This window comes from Papaver somniferum, chromosome 5 (assembly GCF_003573695.1).
Source record: "Papaver somniferum cultivar HN1 chromosome 5, ASM357369v1, whole genome shotgun sequence".
In the NCBI taxonomy this organism is placed as follows: domain Eukaryota; kingdom Viridiplantae; phylum Streptophyta; class Magnoliopsida; order Ranunculales; family Papaveraceae; genus Papaver; species Papaver somniferum.
Window position 1 is genome coordinate 192,147,000 of NC_039362.1, and position 26,024 is coordinate 192,173,023.

General features: G+C 35.8%; 4 protein-coding genes and 1 non-coding gene across 9 annotated transcripts; 4 read left to right on the forward strand and 1 right to left on the reverse strand.

The window, feature by feature from the left end:
• Positions 1-613: 613 nt before the first annotated feature.
• LOC113280425 (NAC domain-containing protein 82-like) lies at positions 614-2,220 on the reverse strand. The gene is made up of 3 exons (XM_026529047.1): positions 1,771-2,220; positions 936-1,662; positions 614-846 (listed from the first exon to the last, which is right to left on the reverse strand). The coding sequence occupies exons 1-3, from the start codon at positions 2,218-2,220 to the stop codon at positions 614-616; spliced, it is 1,410 nt and encodes a 469-aa protein (XP_026384832.1).
• Positions 2,221-13,972: 11,752 nt separating this feature from the next.
• LOC113280426 (NAC domain-containing protein 91-like) lies at positions 13,973-15,450 on the forward strand. Its single transcript, XM_026529048.1, has 2 exons — positions 13,973-14,470; positions 14,641-15,450. Exons 1-2 carry the CDS (start codon positions 13,973-13,975, stop codon positions 15,448-15,450), a joined length of 1,308 nt encoding a protein of 435 aa, XP_026384833.1.
• Positions 15,451-15,535: 85 nt separating this feature from the next.
• On the forward strand, positions 15,536-15,609 carry TRNAV-AAC. The gene has a single exon. It is a non-coding gene; the product is annotated as a tRNA-Val (tRNA).
• A 179-nt stretch (positions 15,610-15,788) lies between these two features.
• On the forward strand, positions 15,789-18,713 carry LOC113284110 (protein FAR1-RELATED SEQUENCE 5-like). 5 transcript variants are annotated; one of them, XM_026533522.1, is made up of 4 exons: positions 15,789-15,958; positions 16,268-16,337; positions 16,819-17,261; positions 18,009-18,713. In XM_026533522.1, the coding sequence occupies exons 3-4, from the start codon at positions 16,932-16,934 to the stop codon at positions 18,189-18,191; spliced, it is 513 nt and encodes a 170-aa protein (XP_026389307.1). In that variant the 5' UTR covers positions 15,789-15,958; positions 16,268-16,337; positions 16,819-16,931; the 3' UTR covers positions 18,192-18,713. The 5 variants fall into 5 exon arrangements, with proteins under 5 accessions (XP_026389307.1, XP_026389308.1, XP_026389305.1 ...); XM_026533523.1 differs by having other exon boundaries at positions 16,287-16,337; XM_026533520.1 differs by lacking the exon at positions 16,268-16,337 and having other exon boundaries at positions 18,009-18,228; positions 18,351-18,713.
• Positions 18,714-19,321: 608 nt separating this feature from the next.
• Positions 19,322-20,467, forward strand: LOC113284109 (expansin-A15-like). The gene is made up of 4 exons (XM_026533518.1): positions 19,322-19,395; positions 19,516-19,645; positions 19,738-20,050; positions 20,140-20,467. The coding sequence occupies exons 2-4, from the start codon at positions 19,519-19,521 to the stop codon at positions 20,459-20,461; spliced, it is 762 nt and encodes a 253-aa protein (XP_026389303.1). The 5' UTR covers positions 19,322-19,395; positions 19,516-19,518; the 3' UTR covers positions 20,462-20,467.
• The last annotated feature ends 5,557 nt before the right edge of the window (positions 20,468-26,024 follow it).

The window sequence follows — 26,024 nt, forward strand, 5'->3', positions numbered from 1 at the left end:
TCTGGCAGCCTTGTCGGATCACTGAATAAGATCCCTCTCTCCATCGCGGGCATCCTTCTGTTCAAGATTCCTACTAGTTTTCAGAGCTCTACCAGCATCCTTTTGGTAAGTTCCATCAATATGCAAACACTGATTATATCTTGTATTTTTCAGTCCATCTGTAATGCCAGTGAACAAATTTGGCTCGTCTACGCATTTAAATATCTCACGAGATACTCCTGGACTTTGTGTTCAAGGTCTTTTAGCAGGACTGTTATTTGTCAGATAATACGTACACAAATAACAGTTATTTGCCAGGACCGTTATTCCTTTCAAATTACAGAACTAGTGCAAAGTGCAGTCTCGCAAATACGTACAGAACTTTTATTGCAAAGAAAAAATATGTAAAGATAAGGAGCATTGAATTACTGAACAATAAAACAGGAGATTAGATTGAACATTTATAAAATTGGGGGAAAATGTATTTTATATATTATTGGAACTGCACCGTACACGGCTGCCTACGTACACGTAAATATTATTGGAACTGCACCGTACACGGCTGCCTACGTACCGATTACGGGATCAAGCCCAACGTAGTTCTATTCTATTACAATTATAATATCTTTATCCTTTAGTAATATGTAGTCAACATGGCTTCAACATTGGCTTTATAAGCAACAGGATCCCATCCAAGCTTCGAAATCAGCATTGCTTCAGCATCACTTACTTTTAATACCTTTCTCGAGTCGTTCATCAAAATCTCCGAATAGTTGTTTTCTTCTTGTTGGACATAATTATTATTACTTCCTTTTAAATCTGCCTCTAGTGATACTGCAACACTATCTTTAGTAGTAGCAACTAGTCCTTCAGCAATTGAGTAGGTATAGGTGTTATCCGGGTACTGGTATTAAGATTATCTTCAGAAGTCGCTACTGCTGGTACCAAATCATTACTCGCTTCTAATATTCCTTCGAGTAATTTTGCAAAGTCGTCTTCGTCTTCATCTTGTAGGAGTAACTGGTGATTAGTTGGTAACACGGCATCTTGAACCCAATCTTCTTTAATAGCAGCATCTAGTTCTTCGACTGATTGGGAAAAGTTGTTATTTGGAGTAGTAGTAGTATTAATTAGATTATCTTCAACAGCTGTTACCAATTCATTATCATCAAACGTAAAGAAATCGACCCATTCATCACCAGTGAGAGGTTGAAACTCAGAAAGCATTGTTGTTGGTGCTGGTACAGGGACGGGCACATAAGGATTCGTTGCCGGTGGTTGTGATGGAACCCATTCTGATAATTCTGCGTTACTGAAAAGTGGTGTTGATGTTGCTGATGATTCTCCGTTTAAAAAGAGGTCACTAGGAAATTCACACTCAGGCAGTGGCACATATGGATCCATTGTCTTGGTTGCTTGTGGTGGCGATGACGATGATGGAACCCAATCTGAGGATGATTCTACGTTATTAAGAACTGGAAGTGGTGATGGAACCCATGACGTTGAAGATCCATTGTTAATTGGTGGCTCTACAGCATGCACTGTATCCATAGAGGGCGATGACATAGATGTTCGTTGTCTCTTTGCTACGGGTTGAGATTGTCGTTGGTCTTCTCGTACTGCATCAACGTTTATTATCGGGATTTTGCATCTAATCTCACATAAAACATACTCCGGATCCGTCTGTGTACATTATAAATATTAATTAATTTTATATTGTATATCAGAATCCAAAATGCATAATAATTAATATAGTTAGCTAGATTATGATCTGGAAGTGTTAATACATACCTTGATATTGTTGTTTATGTAATAATCTGGGAGCAATGAATACTCATGCATGATCCAGTGACCCTTCTCCCGTTCCACTTCCCTCACCTTTTCCTTTGGAACATTCCACTCAAATACGAACATTCTTTTGGTTCCAATCACTTTATTATCATCGTCGGATAGGGGGGTTGGTTTTTCTCCCCTCCACTTTCCTTCTCCTGTACATCGTTTCACATTCTTACCGCTTGAACTGACTTTCCTTATAGGAGTGAAAAAGTAGGCTTGGTTTCTTTGAATCTCTTGAAAAAGGAGGAAGGGATTGGAATAGTTGTAGATCTCTTTCTCGAATATGAACCAGCTGACATCATTCAGAGTTTTTCGCGCTTTTGGAACTAGATAATCTTGAATCAATATCTTGTCGCTTGGGAGAAACCTGTATCCTGGAGGTAATATTCCTTTTTCAAACGCCATCCTAATCTCCTGTAAATTGTAGAACATACATATGATTAACACAAGATCGTATTAGAAGCTAAAAATAATTCGTAATAGTGAAAAGCCAGCCAAGAATTGAGAATTGACGATCATATCATGTAGATTATAACATTAACATATCTACTGCAGAGAACATTGAAAACTCATCTAAATCACATAACGCTATACGCCTGATTCATAAAAAAGATTTGCATGTCCAAGAAACTACTAACAAATCATAATTTTCGATCAATTCCTAGAAAAGAACTCACACATCTTACTGAGCCCAGCAGAAGAAATTTCACCCAAAAAGGTAAAAAGGAATTGATTCATAATAATCAAACTGAGTTTAAAATTCCAAGAATTAATGATATATCGTCCAGAATATAAACATCCAACGAAACTCATCTTCACGTTAAAAAAAAGGAGTAAGAATATGTAACTCTATGCCAATACGCTTAATTCGTAAACAAAATTTGCATGCAATTCAATTGCAAACAACCTACTACCATGAAGATGAACGGTACTCGAAACGACAAACTACTACTTGGTTGAACACAACACAACCACCTCAAAAAACAAAGATTAACAACTAAAGATTAAACTAAAACATACCTTTGAATCTTGTTTTGTTTTTTCTCTCTCGCACGATCCGCAAACTCTTCTCTCGGGCAACTTGATTTCTTAGCTTCTACCTGTCTCTCGCTCTATAGCACTTTTCTTTTTCTCTATCTTTGTATCACAAAATTATACGGAGCTTGTATGTTTATTTATAGGGATTAAAGTAGGTGTTCTAGTAGGAGTAAGCTTTATAAAAACTTGAGCCTTAAGAAAGGAAAATCTGTTCAAGTATACTTCCTATTTTCCCATATAATCAGGGCATGCATAATTAATTAAGGAAATTTAATCTAGCAAAACAAATTAAAATTACCGGACCACCTACGTACGGTGGTGCAAACCGCCATTCTTGCTTGCTAGTCTAATAACTATCCACGTGTAGTGCAGGAATACTTGGCTAACCAACAGAAACTCCAAGAGGCAGAACCTTAATTAAGAAAGCCTTGTTTAATCAACTAGCCAGTCTGTGTGCAGGTGATTGATCAAATAAGACTAGGGGTTGACCAAAGACAAGGGTTGACCTGATTACCCATTGAATAACGAAAAAAATCAAACACTTTAACAATGATCGGAGCTACAACTATTCCATAGTTAGGGTTAAGTAGATCCGTAATAGGGTGCAAGCGTATTTTGGTTTAGTGCCATTTTATTTTTTTCCGGCCGAAACCATCTCCAGAAAATGAAGGGTGAAAATTGGAAAACACAACTTGAATACTAATTACTACGGAGGTACGTGGAAAACAAGTGAAATTAGAAAACCCAACTTGAATGCAAATTACTGGGAACTGAAAGGTAGAAAACAAGTGACCACAAACTTGAAAAATAATGGTGTGTTTTCTATAGTTTCTTGCGTTCCTTACTCGAGACTTTGCATATAGTTACCATGTCATCGTCATGGTGCACCCTCAAATAGGTCATAGTCATACTTCGATTAGTTTCCAAAAAAGATCACATCAAACCACGTAAAATGGGTCAATTGTCCAAATATTTTTAAAACATGGTTTTAATGGACGAGTAGGGTGAAAAGGACACAAAAAAATAGCAAGAATGAATTTGGATTCATCCTGACTTAAACTTAAGAAATAGCAAGGGTGAAACTGGATGCATCCTGATGTAAATTAAAAATAAGAAAAAGTATTTCAAAATGGGTAGGATGAAACTGTTTACATCCTGGATACTTTTACATTCTCGTGCATGTAAACAATATCAAATTTTACATGTCTTTTTCACCCAAGAATTGTCTTAGACTTAACTGGAAGTATGTTGTTAACACATATCAAGGAAAAATTTTAATTCTAGGCACAACTTTTAGATTCCATATCTTCAGCCTGATTGGGTTCATAAGGATTCGGTGCAAGGGGACAATTCCTAGCAATTCAAAGGTAGACTTCAGAGTTAAAGCACCAGATGAGATGTGAGGCAAGTAAAACATGTCATTGCTCAAAGTTCGGTTACGGACAGCATCCAAACTGAACTCAACTGGTTAAGATTCTCGTTGAGAATCAGATGCGTGCTGAAGAGAAACGTGATGTTGATACTAGAGTACACCTGATCTTAATGAATCGGTTGGTATAATTTTCAGTAGATACTTTAAAACAACTTCAAATCCAACCAAGATCTGAAACTCTAACCATCAAACTCCTCTCTGGTCACTCTTAACAATGACATGACACTCATCAGTAATATACCCAAGCCTGCAAAACTAGATTTTCTAGATTTGATGGGGAAAATCCAAGAAGTTGGTTACATAAGTGTGACGATTCTTTCAGATGCATCCAATGGAGGAGTCACAAAAGACAGAGTTTACTGCTATGTACATGGGTGGTAGAGATGATTCTTGGTTCTTTGATTTTTGTTCTGGTAAAACTTATGCTCCTTGGTTTGAGTTATCTAATCATTTCTGCCGCCGTTTTGAAGATCTAGCAGATGATAACTATGTTGGTTTTTTCAATAAACTTACCTGTGTCACTATTGTGGAAGAATATTTCCAAACCATTGAACCACTTAAATCCCATATGCTTAGTAAAAATTCAACCCTAGATGAGGAGTACTTTGTTTTAAGTTTCAAAAAACATACCTCTGGCCTAATTGGTCAATTCTTTTTCAGAATAAATTTCTAGGTTTTGAGATAAAGTTAGCTCAAAGTACATAATATATATATAGAGATAAAGTTAGCTCAAAGTTAGGTCTGGGAAATAGGAAATACCATTAGGTTCTAGGAATAGTATATTAGAGAGAGTTTAGTCCAATTGACTCAGTCAACTGTCTGTTTCGTCCTTTTTGAAAATATAAATTATAGTTTGGTCCTAGAAATTATGGTTTGGTCCTAGGGTGATGTCATGGATGATGTAATTGTCATCTTATAGTGGCAGAAATACCCTTTTGGATAAGGACCATATATATCGTCAAAAAGTAAGAGAGAAGAAATCATTTCCATATTTACTTTCTCTCACCTCTTTTTTTTTCAGATCTAATTTTTCTCTGGTTTCTTCTTTTCTTGCTGCTACATAGAAAAGATGAAGATTTTCTAGGGTTTTAATTTTGCAGAGATGATGTGAAACAAGAAAGGATGCTGCTACTGTTGAAGTTCATCGTCTCCATCTTATATTTTCCTTTTTCGTCAACTGTTGATGTGAAACAAGCAGCAAGATGATAAAGACGACGGAGAAACAAGAAGAAAACGATGACGACGATTCTGCTGTTGTTTTTGATGTTTGTTGTTGATGATGAAGAAGAAGAAGAAGAAAACTATGACGACGATTTTCATAGATCTGTTGTTTCTTTTGATGTTGTTGTTGAAGAAGAAGAAGAAGAAGAAGAAGAAGAAGAAGAAGAAGAAGAAGAAGAAGAAGAAAATGATGACGATGACGACGATTCCATGGATCTGCTGCTGTTTTTGATGTTGTTGTTGATGATGAATAAGAAGAAAACGATGACGACGATTTCATGGATCTGTTGCTGCTGTTGTTGTTTGAAGACATCAAAGATGATGCTACTGCAGTTCATTTTTACGAATGAACTCTGATTTTTATGGATTTTTTTGTGTGTGTTCATGTAAAGAATGAACTCTGTTTTTTTAGGTTTTTATATGGAGTTCATTTATGAAATGAACCCTGGTTTTCTTAAGTTTTTATATGGAGTTCATTTCTGGAATGAACTCTGTTTTTTTAGGTTTTTATATGGAGTTCATTTCTGGAATGAACTCTGTTTTTTTAGATGATTATATGGAGTTCATTTCTGGAATGAACTCTGGTTTTCTTAGGTTTTTATATGGAGATCATTTCTGGAATAAACTCTGTTTTTTTAGGTTTTTATATGGAGTTCATTTCTGGAATGAAATTAACAGGACTTCATTTTGACGAATGAACTGCTACAAAAAATAGGTAGAAATTAACACGGAAGGGTATTTTTGTCCATTTAATATTTTTAAATAATTATGGACCAAATAGTAAAGGCGTTTTCCCAAAGGACTAAACAGACATGGGCCCACCTAAAAAAGGACCAAACGATTATTTTCCCGGAAATAAATTACTAGGTTTTGAGATAAATTTCTAGGGTTTTCAGAATGGAAGTCGTCCGTCAACGTGTTGTATATCCCCATCCATTACCGCCACGGCGACCAAGATCACGACTCGATGTCCTTAAGGATACATTAAAACTGGAGGAGGATATTTCTTTGTTTGAATTTTGTGCGGCAGTGGATGCGGTCTCATAGATCCAGCACTTCTGATGGTATTAGATTACACAAAATTGGTTAAAAAGACCAAAATCAACAATTCCTGGGTCAAATGGAGAGTTAGATTTTGATACTGTTTAAATGGACAAAAATGTAAAAATAGGCAGGATGTAACCAGTTTCATCGTGCCCATTTTCAAATATTTTTTCTTATTTTTAATTTACACAGGATGTATCCAGTTTCATCCTTGCTATTTTTTAAATTTAAGTTAGGATGAATCAAGTTTCATCCTTGCTATTTTTTTTTGCCATTTCACCCAAACTATTTTTTACTCGTCCATTTGAACCGTGATTTAAAAATATTTGGACAAATGACCCATTTTCCGATTAGATTATGACGAGATGTATGAATTCGCCCGTCCAACACCGACACGGCGACTCGAAGTCATTGAGGCAGTATCAGAACCGGAAGAGGATGTGATGGGAGAAGGTTTCGGCGAACTTGGTAATTCTGAAATTGCTGCAATTGATGCCGATCTCGTAGATCCATCAGAAGGTCATGGCGAACTTGGTAATTATGAAATTGCTGCAATGGATATCGATAATGCAGATCCATCACATGTGTTGGGAGAAGGTATTAGCGAACTTGGTAAGTTTGAATTCGCAGATGATTTTGATGATTTAGATATCAATTAAGTGGGAGTTTATCTGTTTCTATAAAAAGCTTTTATCTTAATGTTAGGGGTTGTTATTTTGTGTCTGCAGTATCTAGGGTTCATATGATTTCAGCTGTAAGCTACCAGATTTGGCGTAAGCTATGATTTTTTTTTTTTGTTTTTTCAATCTTAGCAAAATACATGTCGTTGTTCATATGATTCAGCTGGACTCACTAGAGCTATACACGATCAGATAATAATTTGTAATACAAAATTTGAACGAAGACTCTGCATTACTTCCATCTTACCATGTTTGCCAATTCGGGATAGTCTATAGTTGACAAACATCCCAACACGTACAAGAATGTGTCCACATTCAACCATGCATGCATTAATTGATCACCAAAGATCGTGCGTGCCTTGACTTACGTTACAACAATGTTAGTGCTACAACACGAAACATGTCTGCAAGTGTGTATTATTAAATAGTTTGTGCATATGAAGAGAGGAAAATGTATTCAAAGTGTTTCACTATATAAATGGGTCTAAAATTCTCTCATCTCATCCCAAGTACTACAAACAAAAATTTATAGTCATTTTTTTAATGTATCGTTAGAAAGAAATTTTCTATGTTTACTTAAAACTATAAGGAGAGGTTGAGCTCCGATACCTAGTTTTTATATAAAAACTTATGGTCACCAAAAAAAGTAACTACGAGAGCAAAGCAATTACATGGATGTGTTTGTAACTGTATCCGAATTACAAGTAAGAGTGGACAATGAATAACTAAAAACATATCAGAGTTAATAGCCCAATTGAATAATAAATACTTAACTGCCACAATAATTGGCTTGACACTCCTTGCTTTGTCATTGTACAATCTGTCATTTATTTCATTCTACAAACTTCAGAAAAGATAACAAGCTCCAGATTCGCTTCCCTTTATTAGCGCTCTTTTTAGGTTCTCATTCCCATAAGTTAGTCTTTACCTTTTCGGCAAGAATCCAATTCACACCAAACCTTTTTAAGAAATAGGTCTATACTTTGAAAGTGATATCACAGTTCAAGAATAAGTGCTTATTAGCCTAAGGTTGAGCATTGCACAGAAACCAAGTATCATCTTGCACCTTCCCCGTATTACCCTTAACATAAAGTCCATATTAAGATAGAAACTTTTAAGTGGTACCTTTGAAACACCCGTGTAAGGACCGAAATGTTTTCCAAAATGCCTTAGAAATAATCAGTACCCACCTAACAGTCTCAACATTAAAAGATGATTAGTGTTTTCGTGTAGAAGCGTGCACCAAAATGTGTGTGCACCCTATCACGATTGTGTTGGAGTGCTTCCTAGTTCCACTTGCAGATTAGTCATCTTCCGTGCTTTAGTAGTTAAAATTTATTTTATTTTTATTAGGAATAATAATCAATGTCATACAGTCAAGGTCAATATTAGTCTTGGTCTTTTACACTGTATTTAATTTTAGTATTAATATTATCTGAATGTATTTGGTCTGTACATTGGAAAATACATTGTAATAACAATATTCTTTTCTTTTCTAGTTTTCACTCTGATAATTCACATGGTATCAGATCGATTTTGATCCAAAACCTAATTTTTTTCATCATTTTTTTCAATCAATCGAAACAACCTTTTTCAATGCCTTTTACTGATTGATTCTCAAACAAATTTTCAACAATTTTTTTTCATCAGGGTTCAAGATTAGATATAATCTTGAATTTACTTCAATTTTATTTTGAACATCGGTGTTATGCCAGTCAGTACCAGGCGTAGCAAGAATTCTTCAAACAACAACAACGTTATTGTTCAAACAGATAAGGCTTCCGCTGCAGAAACAATCGATTTTGGTTATTCTGTCAATTTTACTTTAACTTTCACAAATATCTCCAATTTTGTGTCTCCCAAATTGGATAATTCAAATTTTCTCTTATGGCATGATCAATTTGAGACGGTTTTGATTATTATTGATCTTTATGGTAATGTTAATGGTGATTTACAAGAACCTGAGGAAAAGATTTTAATTAATGGGGTTCTTAGTTTAAATCCAAGATGGGTTCATTGGAGAAGAATGGATTGATTTGTTATAAGTTGTTTAAAAGCTACTTTTACAACATCTATTTCTGGTGATGTCTTAAGCTTAACTACTGCTAGAGATATTTGGGAATTTCTTGAAAGTGCATCCAGAACACAATACATTGCTCATAAGGATATGCTAAGACAACAATTATATGGGATAAGAAAAGGAAATCTGACTGTTGTTGTGTATTTACAAAAGATTAAGGGAATTGTTGATTCTCTTGCTGTTATTGGTGAAAAAGTAAGCAAATCAGATTTGTTAATGCATGTGTTAAATGGATTAGGCATGGATTATGATAATTTTGTGATATCTTCTCAAAATATAGAGACACCTTATTCCTTTAGTGAGTTAAAGGAAAGGTTAATTACACATAAGCAATGGCTTCTTGATCAAGCACAGGATACTTCTGCTATTTTTGACTCTCAACATCAAACTGCTTTCTATGGTAGAGGTGGTGCTAGTTCTAGCTATAATTCTCATTCTGGTATTAAGAAGAAGATTGGATCTAGTGATACAAGAGCTGGTATTGGTAATGGTGCTCAAGTGCATAATGGCTCATTTACAAATAATGGTGATGCTAGAAGAGGTCAATGGGATTTCTCTCAAGTTGAATGTCAAATATGCAGGAAGAAGGGTCATTATGAAAGCATATGCCATTTTCGAGATTATCCTCCTTGTACTTCTGGTTTTGCGGGTGTTACTGAATCTCCAGGAAATCTTAATGTTCACAACAACAATTCTCAGGAGTTTACTGGTTTACATGTTAATACTCAATCAGTTAATGATGATCCCTCTTCATCCACTCCATGGCTTTCAGATTCAGGTGCCTCTGCACATATGACTGGAGATCATTCATTACTTCAAAATACTTCTTCTTATAAAAGAAAGGGTGGAGTTGTCATTGGTAATGGTAAGTATTTACCCATATCTCTTTCTGGTGATTCTACTTTGAATGTTTGTGACACTAGTTTTAAGTTACATAACATACTACATGTGCCAGACATGAAGCATAACCTGTTATCTATAGGACAGTTCACAACAGATAATCATTGTTATTTTTAACTAGATCCAAAAGTCTATGAAATTAGAGATTTGTCAACTGATGTGCTTTTGGCTAAGGGGAATATAGTTATTAATCTTTATCCTATTTCATCTTCTCATTTTCATCATGCTTTATCTGCATTAAATGCTTCTTCTGAATTATGGCATAGTATATTGGGTCATACATCATCTAAAATCATTCATCAACTTCATGCATCCAACCAAATTGTTATAAATTCTTTTTTCTCCTCCAACATATGTCATCCTTGTCAGCTTGCTAAGAGTAAAAGATTACCCTTTTCTACCTCTTTATCTCATGCATCTGTTCCTTTATCTTTGGTTCATTGTGATGAATGGGGACCTTCCCCTGTATATCTTCTTTACAAGGATATAGATATTATATTCTTTTTATTGATGATTTTAGTAGGTTTCATTGGATTTATCCAATGGAGCTGAAATCTGATGCTTTAAAATGCTTCATCAATTTCAAAACTTTAACCGAAAATTTATTTTCTACAAAAATTCAGTCTTTTCAAACAGATGGTGCTAGTGAACTTATTAAAGGCCCATTTGGCACTTATCTTACTACTCATGGAATTAATCGAAGAGTATCTTTTCCTAAAACCCCAGAGCAAAATGGCCTTGCTGAACGAAAACACAGGCACATTACCGAAATGGGTAATACTATTTTGTTTTCTGCATCTTGTCCTAAGCATTTTTTAATGCTTTCTTAACTGCCACTTATATGATCAATCGAACTCCCACTCCCATACTTCAAAATAAATCTCCATTTGAAATTATTTACAAAACTGCACCTGATTATGCTTTTCTCAGAGTTTTTGGCACTGTTTGTTATCAATTTTTGGGTCAATCTAGACAAGATAAACTTTCTCCAAAATCTATCAGATGTGTGTTTCTTGGTTATAGCTCTTTACATAAGGGCTACAAGTGTTATGATCCAATACTTCATCAACATTGTCTACTAATGCACATTCTTCCGGTATATCATCTACTATGACTACAAGGTCCATGAAAGGTATTTCAAAACCAAAATCTTATCCTGATCATGTTATGCATTTTTCTATCAAGCATCCCATTACTTGTGCTTTTACTTCCTTATTGAATATTCCTCCTGAGCCAAAAACATTTAAATCAGCTGTTAAAAAATCCAAAATGGCAAGTATCCATGAAAGAAGAACATCAAGCTTTGAAAGACAATGACACTTGGGATCTTGTTAAGCCTGAGCTACATATGAATATTTTAGGATGCAAATGGGTGTATAGAATTAAATTGAAAGCAGATGGTACCATTGATAGATTTAAGTCAAGACTAGTGGCCTTAGGGTATAACCAGCAAGATGGAGTTGACTATACTGAGACTTTCAGTCCAGTGGTGAAGTTTACTACAATAAGAGTTGTATTGGTCTTACTGTTACTCATAATTGGAGTGTTAAGCAATTGGATGTGTCTAATGCATTTTTACATGGATTTTTGAATGAGGATGTGTACATGTCTCAGTCATAGGGTTTCATTGATCAAGACCATCCTGATTATGTGTGTAAATTGAAGAAAAGTTTGTATGGATTGAAACAGGCACCCAGAGCCTGGTTTGATAGATTTAGCAAATTTTTGGTTCAGTTTGATTTTGTTAGGTCTGTTTATGATTACTCAATGTTCATCTATACTTCAAAATCTTCTATGATGGTTTTGCTACTTTATGTAGATGACATTATTTTAACTGATAGTGATGATACTCTCATGCATAAATTAGTTTCATCTTTGAGTACTGAGTTTGCTATGAAGCAATTAGGTGATCTGAGTTATTCTTTGGGTATTGAAGTAACAAGTACATTGGATTCTATGGTTTTAACACAGAAAAAGTATGTTTTAGAATTACTTACTAAGGCAAATATGTCGGACTGTAAAACTGCCAATACTCCAGTTGTAAAGGAATATAGAGCTTTTATACATGATGGAGTCTTACTTAACAATGCTGCAGAATATAGAACTTTAGTTGCAAGTTTACAATACCTAACCATGACAAGACCTGATATTGCTTTTGGAGTGAATTATGTCTCTCAATTTATGCATGCTTCAACGGACATACATTTCTTATTAGTTAAACGAATTCTCAGATATTTGAAAGGCACTATTGGATTGGGAATTACTTTAAGGAAAAGTGAAAAAATTTCAGTGACAGCATTTACTGACTCTGATTGGGCTGGCTTCCCTGATACAAGGAGGTCAACATCAGGGTATGTTGTTTTTATGGGAAAATCTTTGATTTCTTGGTCAAGTAAGAAACAAACTATTGTGTCAAGGTCATCTGCTGAGGCAGAATACAAGTGTTTGTCAGTTACTGCATCTGAACTAGAGTGGTTATCCAACTTATTTAAGGAATTACATGTTTCAGTCACTCATCCTTTTACAGTTCACTGTAATAATACTTCTGCTATTTGCTTGGCTTCTAATCATGTGTTTCATGCTTGGGAAAAACACATAAAGGTGCAGTATCATGTTTTCAGAGATCTGGTGTTAGATGGTTTTATTACAATTCAGCATATTGCATCTCAACATCAACTGGTAGATCTTTTTACGAAGGGATTATGTTTTCCAGCTTTTTCTTCTTTACTTTAACATCTTTTGGGAACACCTGCTGTTGCTGAAGATGTTGAATTGTGTCAGTCTACTTTTGGTGCTGATGAAGACTTTGCGTCTAGTTCTCATTTTACTTGTTTTGATGTACTTCAATGATGTTTTTCATTGTACTCTGTTTAGCTCTTCTCTGTTTCAAGCTCATTTATGTGTCTGTCACTATGAACTTGAGGGGGGCTATTAGGAATAATAATCAATGTCAAACAGTCAAGGTCAATATTAGTCTTGGTCTTTTACACTGTATTAATTGTAGTATTAATATTGTCTGAATTTATTTGGTCTGTAGATTGTAATAACAATATTCTTTCCTTTTCTAGTTTTCACTCTGATAATTCACAATTTTTGTAATGTGATCTTTGCCCATCTAAAGTTTAGAAGAAACTGGAAAGATCAGGAAGTTACTTAAATATAAGCAACATAATTTCACATTAGTCCAGCTCCAAGATCACTCTTAAATTAATGAGTCAGATAATAAGGCAGTTTGGGATTCGAACTTGAGAATGTTTCCGGTCTAAAAGTGTTACCGATGGACTATTCAAGACAGACTCTTATTGGAAAATTAGGACAATAAAATTAATTTACGGTATATATGTTTTATAATTAAAATTTCTTCTTCCCAAAGAAAAAGCCAGAAGTCATAGCAATCAATTAATTAGTAGTGAGGTCCACGCCGGTCTTTGGTCAATCTTTGGTCAAGAATTAGGGTTTTGTGAGATTCTGCCACGTTGAGTTTATTCAATCGGTTTTCTCTTTTTACATATATTTCTTAATATTTAGAAATCATTTACTAGAAATCCTACTAGAAAACTAGTTTGTGAATCATATATATATATATATATATATACACACACGCGCATGTACCTTTGTGATATTGTTATATTATTACTCATACAAACCTAGAGAGAAAGATAGACAGAAAGATACAAAGAGAGACAGAAGGGTTTTGAAATTTCGGAGATCTCGATCGGTCAGATAGCAGCAGTATAGCAATCAGAGCCGACATCACCGAATATGGATTTTGGGGAAGAAGAAATTCCTAGAGGTTATAAGTTCAATCCAACTGATCACCAACTCATCGAGTACTACTTAACTCCAAAAGTCCTTGGAAAAGATATGGGTTTTTGTTCTTGGTTCTTGTTTGAAAAAGACCTCTATAACGACTACAGCAATCCTCTAGTGCTGTTTGATGAGATTAATCAAAACTACGATAAAAGATACTTTTGTGATGATAAAGAGAAAGGCGAACAAATTCGCTACTTCTTCACTCCCATAGTTAGGGTGTCTAAAACCGGCAAGAACATACGACGAACTACGAGAGATGGAAAGTGGGGTGAAGACGGTGGTAAAGCGATTATACAACCTGGAATCAATACTCTTATCGGCACAAATAAATCATATAAATTCTCGTGGAAGGGTGATTCGGAGTATGCAAAAAGAGGAAAACAGTCGTCTTGGATTATGCACGAGATTTCGTTGCCTCAAACTTTTTATGATTCTCGCGGGATGAAGGTATGTTCTCTGTTTTCACATCTCTCTTTTTTACCTTTTTTTTTTAAAGATTTTTACTTCGGAAACCTAGCTTGACCATTGATTTAGATGATTGAAATTTTGGTTTATTTTTGCAAATCTTGAAACATGCATGCATGGTCTCAAACTTATGCGCTCGTTTGAACTTGCAGGAAGAGTTTGTTGTTTGTTGGATTAAAAGGAGGGGCGGTGCACATGCTGACAACCAAATACTACAACAACCACCACCCTTCCCAGTACCTCAGCCATCAACAACAACAATGTTATCTCCCTCAATCAGTGCACATCAGGTACCACGAAAACGACAACGTTTTGAAGAACCAGATGCTTCCTCGTCTGGAGTCCAAGATGACATGTTACAAACTAATCAGCGGGATGATCTTTCGACCTGCAGCTCTACTGAGTCACTCCTACAAGAACAAGACAACTTGGGTGAATTTGTTGGATTTCTCGAGGCAGAATTAGAAGTGAACAATGATGAACTAATGATGAATTCAAAGTTTGGAGAGGATAATTCTGTTGCTGAAGCCATGAAGAAATGTGTACCAGTACCAGCATCAACAACAATGTTTACACCTTCCCTGGATGCAGTACCAACACAACAACCGTGTTATGACAACGGACCATACATGTCATCACCACTATGGGTACAAACACCATCCGCAAAAATCATTGCACCTGAAGTAAGACCAGTGCAACCCTCATACGTTAACTTGCAGCCATCGACATCTACATTACCAATAATAACGGCTGATGCGGGGTCATTATTTCAAGCACCATCAACAGAAATATTTTCATCTACAGAAGTAACACCACTGAATAATAATGACAACTGCTGTGATATGATGGCAGAGTTCAGCCGAACGAGCATTTTACTGGATAACCTTGACGACATAATCATGGGTAGGGTGGAAGATACTGGTGACAAGGATGATATCAACTTTGATGAAATTTTCGGATAAAATGTTGAGGAGGAGGCCATGTAAACGATAAGATCATAAAGTTATTATAATTGTTGTGGATTGATTCAGAAGTACTCCGTTTCATGGTTTCGTGGTGTAGTTGGTTATCACGTCAGTCTAACACACTGAAGGTCTCCGGTTAAAGTCCGGGCGAAGCCATTTTTATTTTTTGTTTCTTTTTTCCTCTTAATTATTTTTTTTTCGTTTGAAATGTGATGTGGAAAATGAGGTTGCCCTATGTGAATCAGTCAGGTGCTTTCATCCCATTTTTCTTTGTTCTCATTTATGAGATGATGAGTTGAGCATTCAAAGCAAATTTCTTGATTTCTAGTAAGCGTTGAAAATTGAAGGCCTGAACAAAGAAAAAAAGAATACTTTTGATTTTGAGTCTCAGCCGTCAAATTCACCTGACCACCCATCCATCCATCATCGTCATTATCTCTATTTCTGGAGAAGAAGAAGAAGGGTTGGGTTTCTCAAATTTGATTCAAAAGAGTTGAAAATTTGAGTAAGTTCAGTTTTCTATCTTCTTTTTTGGTGATTTTAAAATTTTGGTAATTCAGGTTGATGATTTAGAAAAATTTTGTTTAAATTTGGTGTGAAAAATGTTAAATGAGAAATGGGTTGTCAAAATAAGTAGTTCAAACTCAATTATTTGGTGGTTTCTGAAGATGTATTTAGAGTGTTTGTTAATATGTCTAGTAGAACAGTTTCAGTTAGAAAAGGAAACCCTTTTATTATGTAAAACAAGTTCAGGTGTTGAACTTTTAGAAGTTCAATATCAACATTCCATTTACGGGTTTTCCGATTCTCATAGGTGGTGGTTGGTGTTACAGAAATGGTACCTATTGTAACATACTAAGTTGGGGCTGGCTGGTTTTGTTCAGGTTTGTTCCGAATTCCCACCACTTCATCTTACAAATCTAGACTCTGGAGTGTCACTTTGATTATCTTAGGAGAATGTAAAGACAAACGCAAAAGAACCAACACATTGTGGATATGTACCCCAATATTCCCAAGTGGTGTGTTTAGGAACAAACCATCGTTCTTCCGGGTTCATGGTAAACAGCTTTTTGTGGTTGTGTTAGCATGTTGCTTTGATTATTTCTTTATGTATTGTGTTCATTAACAAACTGAGGCTGCAAGATCCTAGATGCTAGTCAATCTATTGATTTGGTTAGGCATATGTTCGGAAATAAAGACTGTTCTGACATGCATATTAGTGCATCCTCTGTTAGGATGTCTCGGGTTTCAATCATTTGGGATATGTATCTTTGGTTACATAAATAATGAAATTACTTTCAGTCAGTTACTTGTAATTTAATTTGTTTGGCAAATATAACACTACACACTTTGTTGTTTGGGCAGTGGATGTAAAAACCCGTATTGATGATGGGGTTGGAGAGTTAGGTTGCTCTATTGATGAAGTAGAATTCGTAGACTGTGGAGATAATGTTGCACTTCTTGAACCATATGAGGGTATGGAATTTGAATCTGAAGATGCGGCTACAGCATTTTATGATGACTATGCTACACAAGTAGGGTTCATCATGCGTGTCATGGCATGCCGCCGTTCAGAAGTTGATGGAAGAATTCTTTCTCGTCGACTTGGATGTAATAAGGAAGGTCGTTGTAATAGTACTAAAGGCAAACATGGACCCCTTAGGAAGCCGAGGACCAGCGCACGAGAAGGTTGTAAAGCAATGATCCTGGTAAAGATAGAGAAATCTGCAAAGTGGGTTGTGACAAGATTTGTGAAGGACCATAATCATCCACTAGGGGTTTCTACCCGTGAACGTCGTCATAAAATGGTAAGTTCTCTTTGTAATGCCAATACAAAGTGAAGTATATTTTCTCTAACTCTATATCTCAACTCAAATATTAATTTATAATAACTGGAAGTACTCTACCTCGACTCAGGTCTTAAAACACATGCTCAATTGTTGTATTTATGTTATAGCTGGCTTATGCATGTTGATTATCTGTGGAAAATTTAGTGCACCATGTTTCAGCCTTAACTTTTTTCTGTTCACAAATATATAAATATGTGACAACAACCTGCAACAATACGTATGGTACAACCGTACAGGCAACTGAAACAGATGATTACCTACCTAAACTACTGGAATTGTCTAGCATTCACAAGCTTGAATAACCAATTTAGGACCGAGGTTAACTGGATGCATCACTAGTTCTGTAATTCATTTGTAAGGTAATCTACTAAAGCAAGCTTCCAGTTTTTCCTTAAAGGTGAATTATAACTTCAGGTTATGGAGGTTGTAAAGCTTAAGCTGAGTAATACTTGGAGCGGTTCAAAAGCGATGCCCTGATAATGGTCTTTCCATGTTTTCTTTATAAGCTGTTTGTGACAGCTCACAAGGGTTTTATCATATCTTTTAAATTGTACCATGGATGTGAACTGTTAGTTGTATGTCATTCCATGATCCAAGTGGACCTGAGCATTACTTGTACAGTTGTGTACGCATTCAGGCTTTAGACTTCATGAGCCCCTTAAACCCCTTTTGATAATATTTCTTTGAATGTGTTTATATTTGTAGGATGAGAAGGATAAGAGAATTCAAGAATTAACAGCAGAACTTCGTCGCAAAAAACGCTTGTGTGCGGCATATCGAGAACAACTAAACACACTTATGAAAGACGTGGAAGAACACAATGAACTGCTGTCAGCAAAGGTCCAAGTCATTGTCAATAAAATGAAAGACGTTGAGTCGGAAGATTAACAGATTTCATGCTACACAGCACTGTTAAGCACATTTGGTGAGCTTTTGTGTAACATATGCTCTGAAAAGAGTTTCATCCGTTAAATTTTGCAACTCAAACTGTAGTTTGTTACCTTTGATATCCTCTCTTTTAACGTCGGATCATGTGATTCATGTCAGTAGAGAAAGTATGAAAGATTATCTTCGAGCTAAAGTATACATGGGTTCTATGAGATGGATGCAGAGAAAGAAATTCTAGACAAGGGACAGTTTTAAAAGTAATCTATTCGAGAAAATTAGATCAATCAAGACCTTCACGACGAGGAAAAGAAGCTTCAGTAAAGTTGTAGAGGCCAAGTAGTTCAGAGTACATATGTATTTTGTGAAGCAACGACCCGTTGTTCTTGTAAAAAGTTAGGTCCGCTGGGCAGCTAAATTAGTGTAAGAGGGTATTTACAGACCTTGATTTGGTCACTACAGTAAGCACAAACTTTTGTAACCAAATTAGGTGAAGCTACTATTGGGTTTTGAACCCTAAAAAGCTTTAACTTTGTTTCTGCAACGAATTGGGTGATTGAACTGGTAAATAATTTGTATAAATGTGCTTAATCTGGAGTCCTGCAATGGTGAGGGAATGCACTGCACTTCTAAATTGGAATTAGGACACAAATATATAATCATGGATTTCTTATTAATCTCCATATTTTTACAGTCCTGGTAACTAAGTCAAAAGTTTTGAACTCAAGGATGCACGACGACTGAGACAAAAATTCAAGTTGTATTTAACGACTGCGTGATTCTTTCACCTGCATTTAAGTTTCAACTTTCAACCCGACTGCATTATAGTGTGTTCCGGAGCTGTTTAGAATTCTGAGCTTTTAACTGCATATTTTGGTCTCAGTAAATGGCCAAGATTAAGGTTGATTTTCTTCGTTACCACTGCCTCTGTCATCTTCTGTTTGTTTTTCTGTATGGTGCATCATTCATCAGTGTGATATTTGCACTCACATGGGTTGTAACAGTCTCTTCATCATCTGCTTTATTTCAAATATATATTTATTTATTTATTTATTTTTACTTTAAAAGTTATTTATATTTCTTTCCCCATCTATAAATGTACCTCTCACCCCTTCACAGTTTCCTCACCTTCTCTTCATTACTGTCTCCCTCTATACCTAAAACTTTAGGATAACTTTTTAGTTTCAACTTCCAATCTAAGGCAACTGTAAGCTCAAAACTAACCATTTCCTTCCTCACTGCTTACGTGTTTTTGTTTCAGCTTCAAGATTTTTCGAACAGTACTTCCATCTCAAAGAAATCTCTAATGCTCCAATTTTTATTGCAGACAATGGATTTTCTTGGATTTTCCCTGGTTGCCCTTCTCACTATGTTCAGAACTGTGCATGGTTATGGAAGTGGATGGTCTAGTGCTCATGCAACTTTCTATGGCGGTAGTGATGCTTCTGGTACTATGGGTAAGAAAGCAAACTCCATATAAGATCTCTTCTCCATTAACTGCTTTATAGATCTGAACAGTACCATTTATTTTTGGGGAATCTTTTTTCAGGAGGAGCTTGTGGATATGGAAATCTTTACAGTCAGGGCTATGGAACAAACACAGCTGCACTGAGTACTGCTCTGTTCAACAATGGACAAAGTTGTGGTGCTTGTTTTGAACTCAAATGTGATAAGGATCCAAAATGGTGTTTGCCTGGATCCATCATAGTTACTGGTACTAATTTTTGTCCACCAAACAATGCTCTCCCTAATAATGCTGGTGGTTGGTGTAATGCTCCTCAACAACACTTTGATCTTTCTGAGCCTGTTTACCAAAAAATAGCTCTTTACAGTGCTGGTATTGTCCCTGTTGTTTATAGAAGGTACGTAATTACCATTTTACCGCTTACCCATTTCTTCCTTTTTATCTCAGAATCTGTCTAACGTTCAATTTATCGTTGTTTGTTTGTAGGGTTGCTTGCAAGAAGAGGGGTGGAATTAGATTCACCATTAATGGACACTCATACTTTAACTTGGTTTTAATTACAAATGTTGGTGGAGCTGGTGATGTTGTTGCTGTTTCAGTCAAAGGATCTAAAACTAGATGGCAAGCTATGTCAAGAAACTGGGGACAAAACTGGCAAAGCAATAGTTACCTTAATGGTCAAGCCCTTTCGTTTAAAGTCACAACAAGTGATGGCGAAACTCTTGTCTCTAACAATGTTACTCCTTCCAATTGGAATTTCGGTCAAACCTTCAATGGTAGACAATTCAGAGCACCCAAATCGCTCTAAACCTAACCCTCTGGATCAAAAACCACCCCTTTTAAGTTTTACCATCTCTTTTTACATCTAACCTCTGCAGGACTTTTTTTTTTACTTCTGCTATCAGTTACCTATATAGTGTTTAAGATTGTGAGGTGATGTTGAAGAGAATTTCAGGATGGGTCTTTTTTGAACGGCTCATACTAAATTCTCTCTGCCGTTTTTTTTTTTTCGCATTCATTACATACACCATTAATGAAATCTGTTGGTGTTGTAAGTCGAGTACTCCCTGATAATATTAAAGAGGGACTCGTAGATGCAGTTGATAGTTTTCAGAATTTGAGCAAATTTTGGCTGAGGTGAACACAGTCAGTCACCCGTCAATAACTTGCTTTGCTTTTATTTTCATGATATGTTGCTTGTGTTGCTGCTGCTGCTGCTAGCAGCGGCTTTATTGTAAGTTTAACTAGTGGGAGCATTTGATTTCATATCTGTGTCTTAAGTTACTCGGCATGTAGCTGAAGTTGTTTCTCAAATATATTAAGAAAGTATTATTTGGGTGAACTTGATGAAATTGTTTCCGTCAGTATTATATTATTTATTAAATCTCCATTATGGTAAAATTCCATTTAGATTATTTTTTATTTATCTATTCCTGTCACAGCACGATTTCAGGATAGCAGTCTTGTAAAACTTAAAAACTTTTGGATCAACTGTATATGTGCTTGGGATCAGATCCTCAACAAAAATGCAACACAACCAACGAATATTAGGCGACATGTGATGTTTAGGAAACCATAATCGCAAGGCTAACGATTTCATAACAAAAGAATCATTTCGTTAAGATTGGAAAGCAATAAAACTAGTTTTAACAAAAATTACCACTCTTCTTGGAGTGGTTTTTACAGTCTCACATTCTACTAGAGATTTTCATCAGTCTTAAAGATAAATCAAGATATCTGTGAACAGTTTTCTTTACCAGTTTTCAATTTAAAATGTATACTGGAAACTGTGAAATCTTGGTAGGAGAGTTACTGGAGAGTCTTGCGCACGAGCTCTTGCCACCTCTCTCTCAAAGCTCCAGAAGACTAGAATAGCAGTTCCCAAAATCTGTTTTACAACTTCCAACAAACTGTTCATTAACGGAAGAGTCAGGCAGAGAAGCTGACTAGTGCCAAAACCAAGAATCAATCAATAAATAACATAACATCGGACTTTGCCCCCTGGTAAAAACTTTGACTGCTTTTTATATGTTTTTACAGCCTTATTGGTTCAGCCGCTTTGACTTTGACCGCGTGCAATTCCACATAAAGCTGGTAGTAGTTGACCCCATGCTCCGTTACAGTCTGCGTCCAAAATTTATGGCTCCACCTTCTTCTCCCAAAGATTGAGTTTTCCCCCTAACAGAAAATATTTTAACTCAACTTAATTCTAAGTGCATCCCCCAACTACCTCCCTCGACTGAACTCCTCCCAAAATTTCACGGTGACAAACGCACTCTTAGAAAAGAAAATAAGAATGCATCTACGGCATCTAGCTTATATCTCTTCATTTGCTCGTTACGTTTACTCTTATTTATTTTGAAGAATTATAATTCAAAAATATTATCTATGCGTATGGAAAAAAAAATTTTGTAAATCAAGTATTTTATCAAGTTCTTTTGGAAAAAGCGACGTTGTAAACCTTTTGTATCATACTACTTGATTTATAAAAGTTCATCTTTTAATCAAAAAAAAAAAAAGTTCCACGATATTATGCTCATAATGGAGTTAAGAAAGTAATCAACAAAGGTTCATGATTCCAAACAGTTTACAATATGTCGAAATGGATTAAAGAAATGACAGTAATGTATTGTACAATCTTTGCCTAATTGCCCAACTTAGACATTTCATGAGACTCATGACTATACAAGTTTCGTTACAATGTAAACCTTCTTGTTGAAACCTTCTTGTTGAAGCAATTATTTTTAGTATACCTCTCTATATTAATAAATTCAATATACTTGTGAAGTCCCAAGACTATTAGTATGTTAGGGTTCTAGACCTTTTAACACTGGAGAAAGCTTAAACACAAGGAAAAGAATCGGATAAACCCTTTGAGTTGGGGGTTAGCCATCAGCTTTGAGAAGAAAACTAAATAAACTTAACTTTGTTATATTGATTGATAACCGTAAACAAGTTATGGCCAGGCTATCTATAGCTTCAAAGCCTTGGTAAACAAGCAAAGTCTATAATAAGAATTCTACTCAAACTAGGAAGCTAAACTAAACTTAATAAAGAGAACTAAAGAAAACTAAATAAGGAAAACTAGTTTAGTTAGGAGTTGGTATCACAACATCCTTCCCTGCTGGAAGAATATGCTTGTCCTCAAGCATCAAATTCTGGAAAACGCAACAACATTTTGTCAGCATCTTCCCAAGTAGCTTCCTCCGCTGGATGATCCTTCCACTTTACCAACCATTTGGTTCCTGCATGATTCCCTTTCTTGAACATTCTGCGTTCTAAAATGCTCTCAGGTTCCCAATAAGCATAATCAACTATTACTGGATGTTAGGATCAACAATATTGTCGGAACCCAGTTTCAACTTCAATTGTGAAACATATAATATTGGATGAATGCGACTTGTAACAGGTAAATCCAACCTATAAGCTACAGATCCAATCTTTTCCAAGACTCGGAAAGGACCATAAAATTTTGGAGAAAGTTTAGAATATGCCTGAGTAGAGACACTGCTTTGTCTGTAAGGTTGTAGACGCAGAAAAACGAAATCATCAACAGCAAAACTGCGCTCAGTGCGATTTGTATCTGCATATTTTTTAATTCTCTCCTGAGCAGCTTGTAAATGGGATTGTAAAAGTTTGAGAGTGTAATCTCTTGCCTTCAAAGTAGAGTCAACAGCATGAATAGAGGTTGACCTTGGCAAATATGACGATATTGTAGGAGGTAGTCGACTATATACTGCTTGATATAGTGTAATCTGAATAGCAGTATTAAAACTAGTATTATACCACCACTCTGCCCACCGAAGCCATTTTGGCCAATCATTGGGTTTGGTGCCAGCAAAACAACGTAGATAACATTCCAAAGTTCGATTTGTGACTTCAATTTGCCCATCAGATTGCGGGTGATATGCAGAACTGCGACACAACTTAGTGGTTTGCAAAGCAAAGAAGGCTTCCCAAAAATTGCTGATAAATATTGGATCTCGATCACTAACAATACTCTTGGGCATACCATGAAGACGTACAATCTCTCGCACAAAAATCTCAGCCACTGAACTTGCAGTATGTGGATGCGTAAGAGGTATAAAATGTGCATACATATATAGTCTATCCACTACCGCCAGAATCGAATTTTTTCGATTAGAAGTTGGAAATCCATCCAAAAAATCCATTGAAATATCTAACCATATGTCAGTAGGAATAGGAAGAGGATTTAAAAGACCAGGTGGAGATATTGATTCTCACTTATCCCGCTGACAAGTATCACACTTGGAAATAAAATCTTTTATGGATTTCTTCATTCCCTTCCAGTAAATTTTTGTTGAAGTCTCTTGAAAGTCCTCAAATACCCAGAATGACCACCAATAGGTTGAGAATGAAACTCCTCAAGCAGCTTGACGCACCATGTAGAAGCTGAAGGTACAACTGTACGATTTTTGTAACGTAACAGACCATCAACATAAGAGAAATGTTTCTTAAAACTTGCATCTTGTTGTAAACGTTCAATTAAGACTCCCAAATCTGCATCATTATGACATTCTTGACTAATGTCATCAACCCCAGAAAAAATAGGTGTAGATATATGAAAATATGAGTGAGTACATCTTGATAAAGCATCTGCTGCAATGTTTTCTTTTCCACGAAGAAAGATAATCTCATAATCATAACCTAACAACTTGGACAACCATTTTTGTTGTTCCATGGAAGATAATTTTTTACCCAAGAAAAACTTAAGGCTACGATGATCCGTGTATATCTTAAAGTGTCTTCCAAGCAAGTATGGACGCCATTTTTGGACTGCAGAAACAACAACTAACATTTCTTTGTCATAAATAGAGAGGTTTAAGTTCTTGCCTGAAAGAGGTTTATTAAAGAACGCAATGGGTTGTTGTGATTGCATTAAAACAGCCCCAATACCGTTGCCAGATGGATCGCTTTCCAAAGAAAATTCTTTTGTAAAATCTGGAAGCGCAAGAGTTAGAGTTGTAGTAAGCGCATGTTGTAACAGTTTAAATGCAGTAGTAGCTTGTTCTGTCCAATGAAAAGCGTCTTTTTTGAGTAATTGTGTCAAAGGTGCACTTGTGACACCAAAATTCTTCACAAATTTACGATAGTAACCATCTAACCCAAGAAAACCTCGTAACTCTTTAACAGTAGATGTAAGTGGCAAAGACAATATAGATTGGATCTTATCATTCTCAACTGAAACTCCTGCAGAAGAGATTATATGGCCCAAATATCCAACAGATGGTTGTGCAAAAGTACACTTGGTATCTTTGACAAATAGCTCATTAGTGCGTAAAATACTAAACACAATAGCTAAATGTTCTAAGTGATCAGTCATATTCTTGCTATAGACTAAAATGTCATCAAAGAAGACAAGAACAAACCTCCGTAAATGCGACCTGAAGATATGATTCATTAAACTCTGAAAAGTTGCAGGTGCATTCGATAATCCAAAAGGCATAACCAAAAAATCGAAATGACCATCATGCGTTTTAAAAGAAGTTTTGGAATATCAGGTTGATAAAGTCGAATCTGATAATACCCCGAACGGAAATCCAACTTAGTAAACACAGCAGCACCAAATAATTCATCAAGTAATTCATCGGTTGTTGGAATTGGAAAACGATCCTTAATAGGCAGCTTGTTTAAAGCTCTGTAATCCACACACATACGCCAAGAGCCATCTTTCTTGTGTACCATAAGAATAGGAGAAGAATAAAGACTTGAACTTGGACGTATAAAACCAGCTTGTTGGAGCTCAATAATTATCTTCTCTATCTCATCTTTCTAAAAATGAGGATATCGGTATGGACACACATTAACAAGAGAAGAATCTGGCAATAATGGAATACGGTGATCATGAGCACGTTCAGGTAGAAGAATGGTTGGTAATTGAAATACATCAGCAAACTCATCGAGTAATTGTTGCACTGTTGTAGGAATAACTGAAGAGTTATGCATGGGAGCATTTAATGCAGATAGTTGAAAAAAAATCTCATGATTTTCACTACGTATTAAACGCTGCATTGAATGTGCTTCTAAAATCATTACTGATGATTGATTATTACCCATTAATGAGACAACAGCGTTACTAATGTGAAACTGTATGGTTAATTTAGCAAAATCCCACTTAATTGGTCCTAGTGTCCTTCACCATTGAACACCCAAAATTGCGTCACAACCACTAATATCAAGCAAATGGAAATCAGTGGTGAACTCATATTGCTGAAGTTGTATAAGATCGTCTACACATTAACCTCTAGTATCCAATTTTCCACCATCACCAACTGTAACACTTAACGGAGATTTTGTAGAGATAATTGCATAACCACATCTCTTAGCCACAGAGGATGCAAAAAGTTATG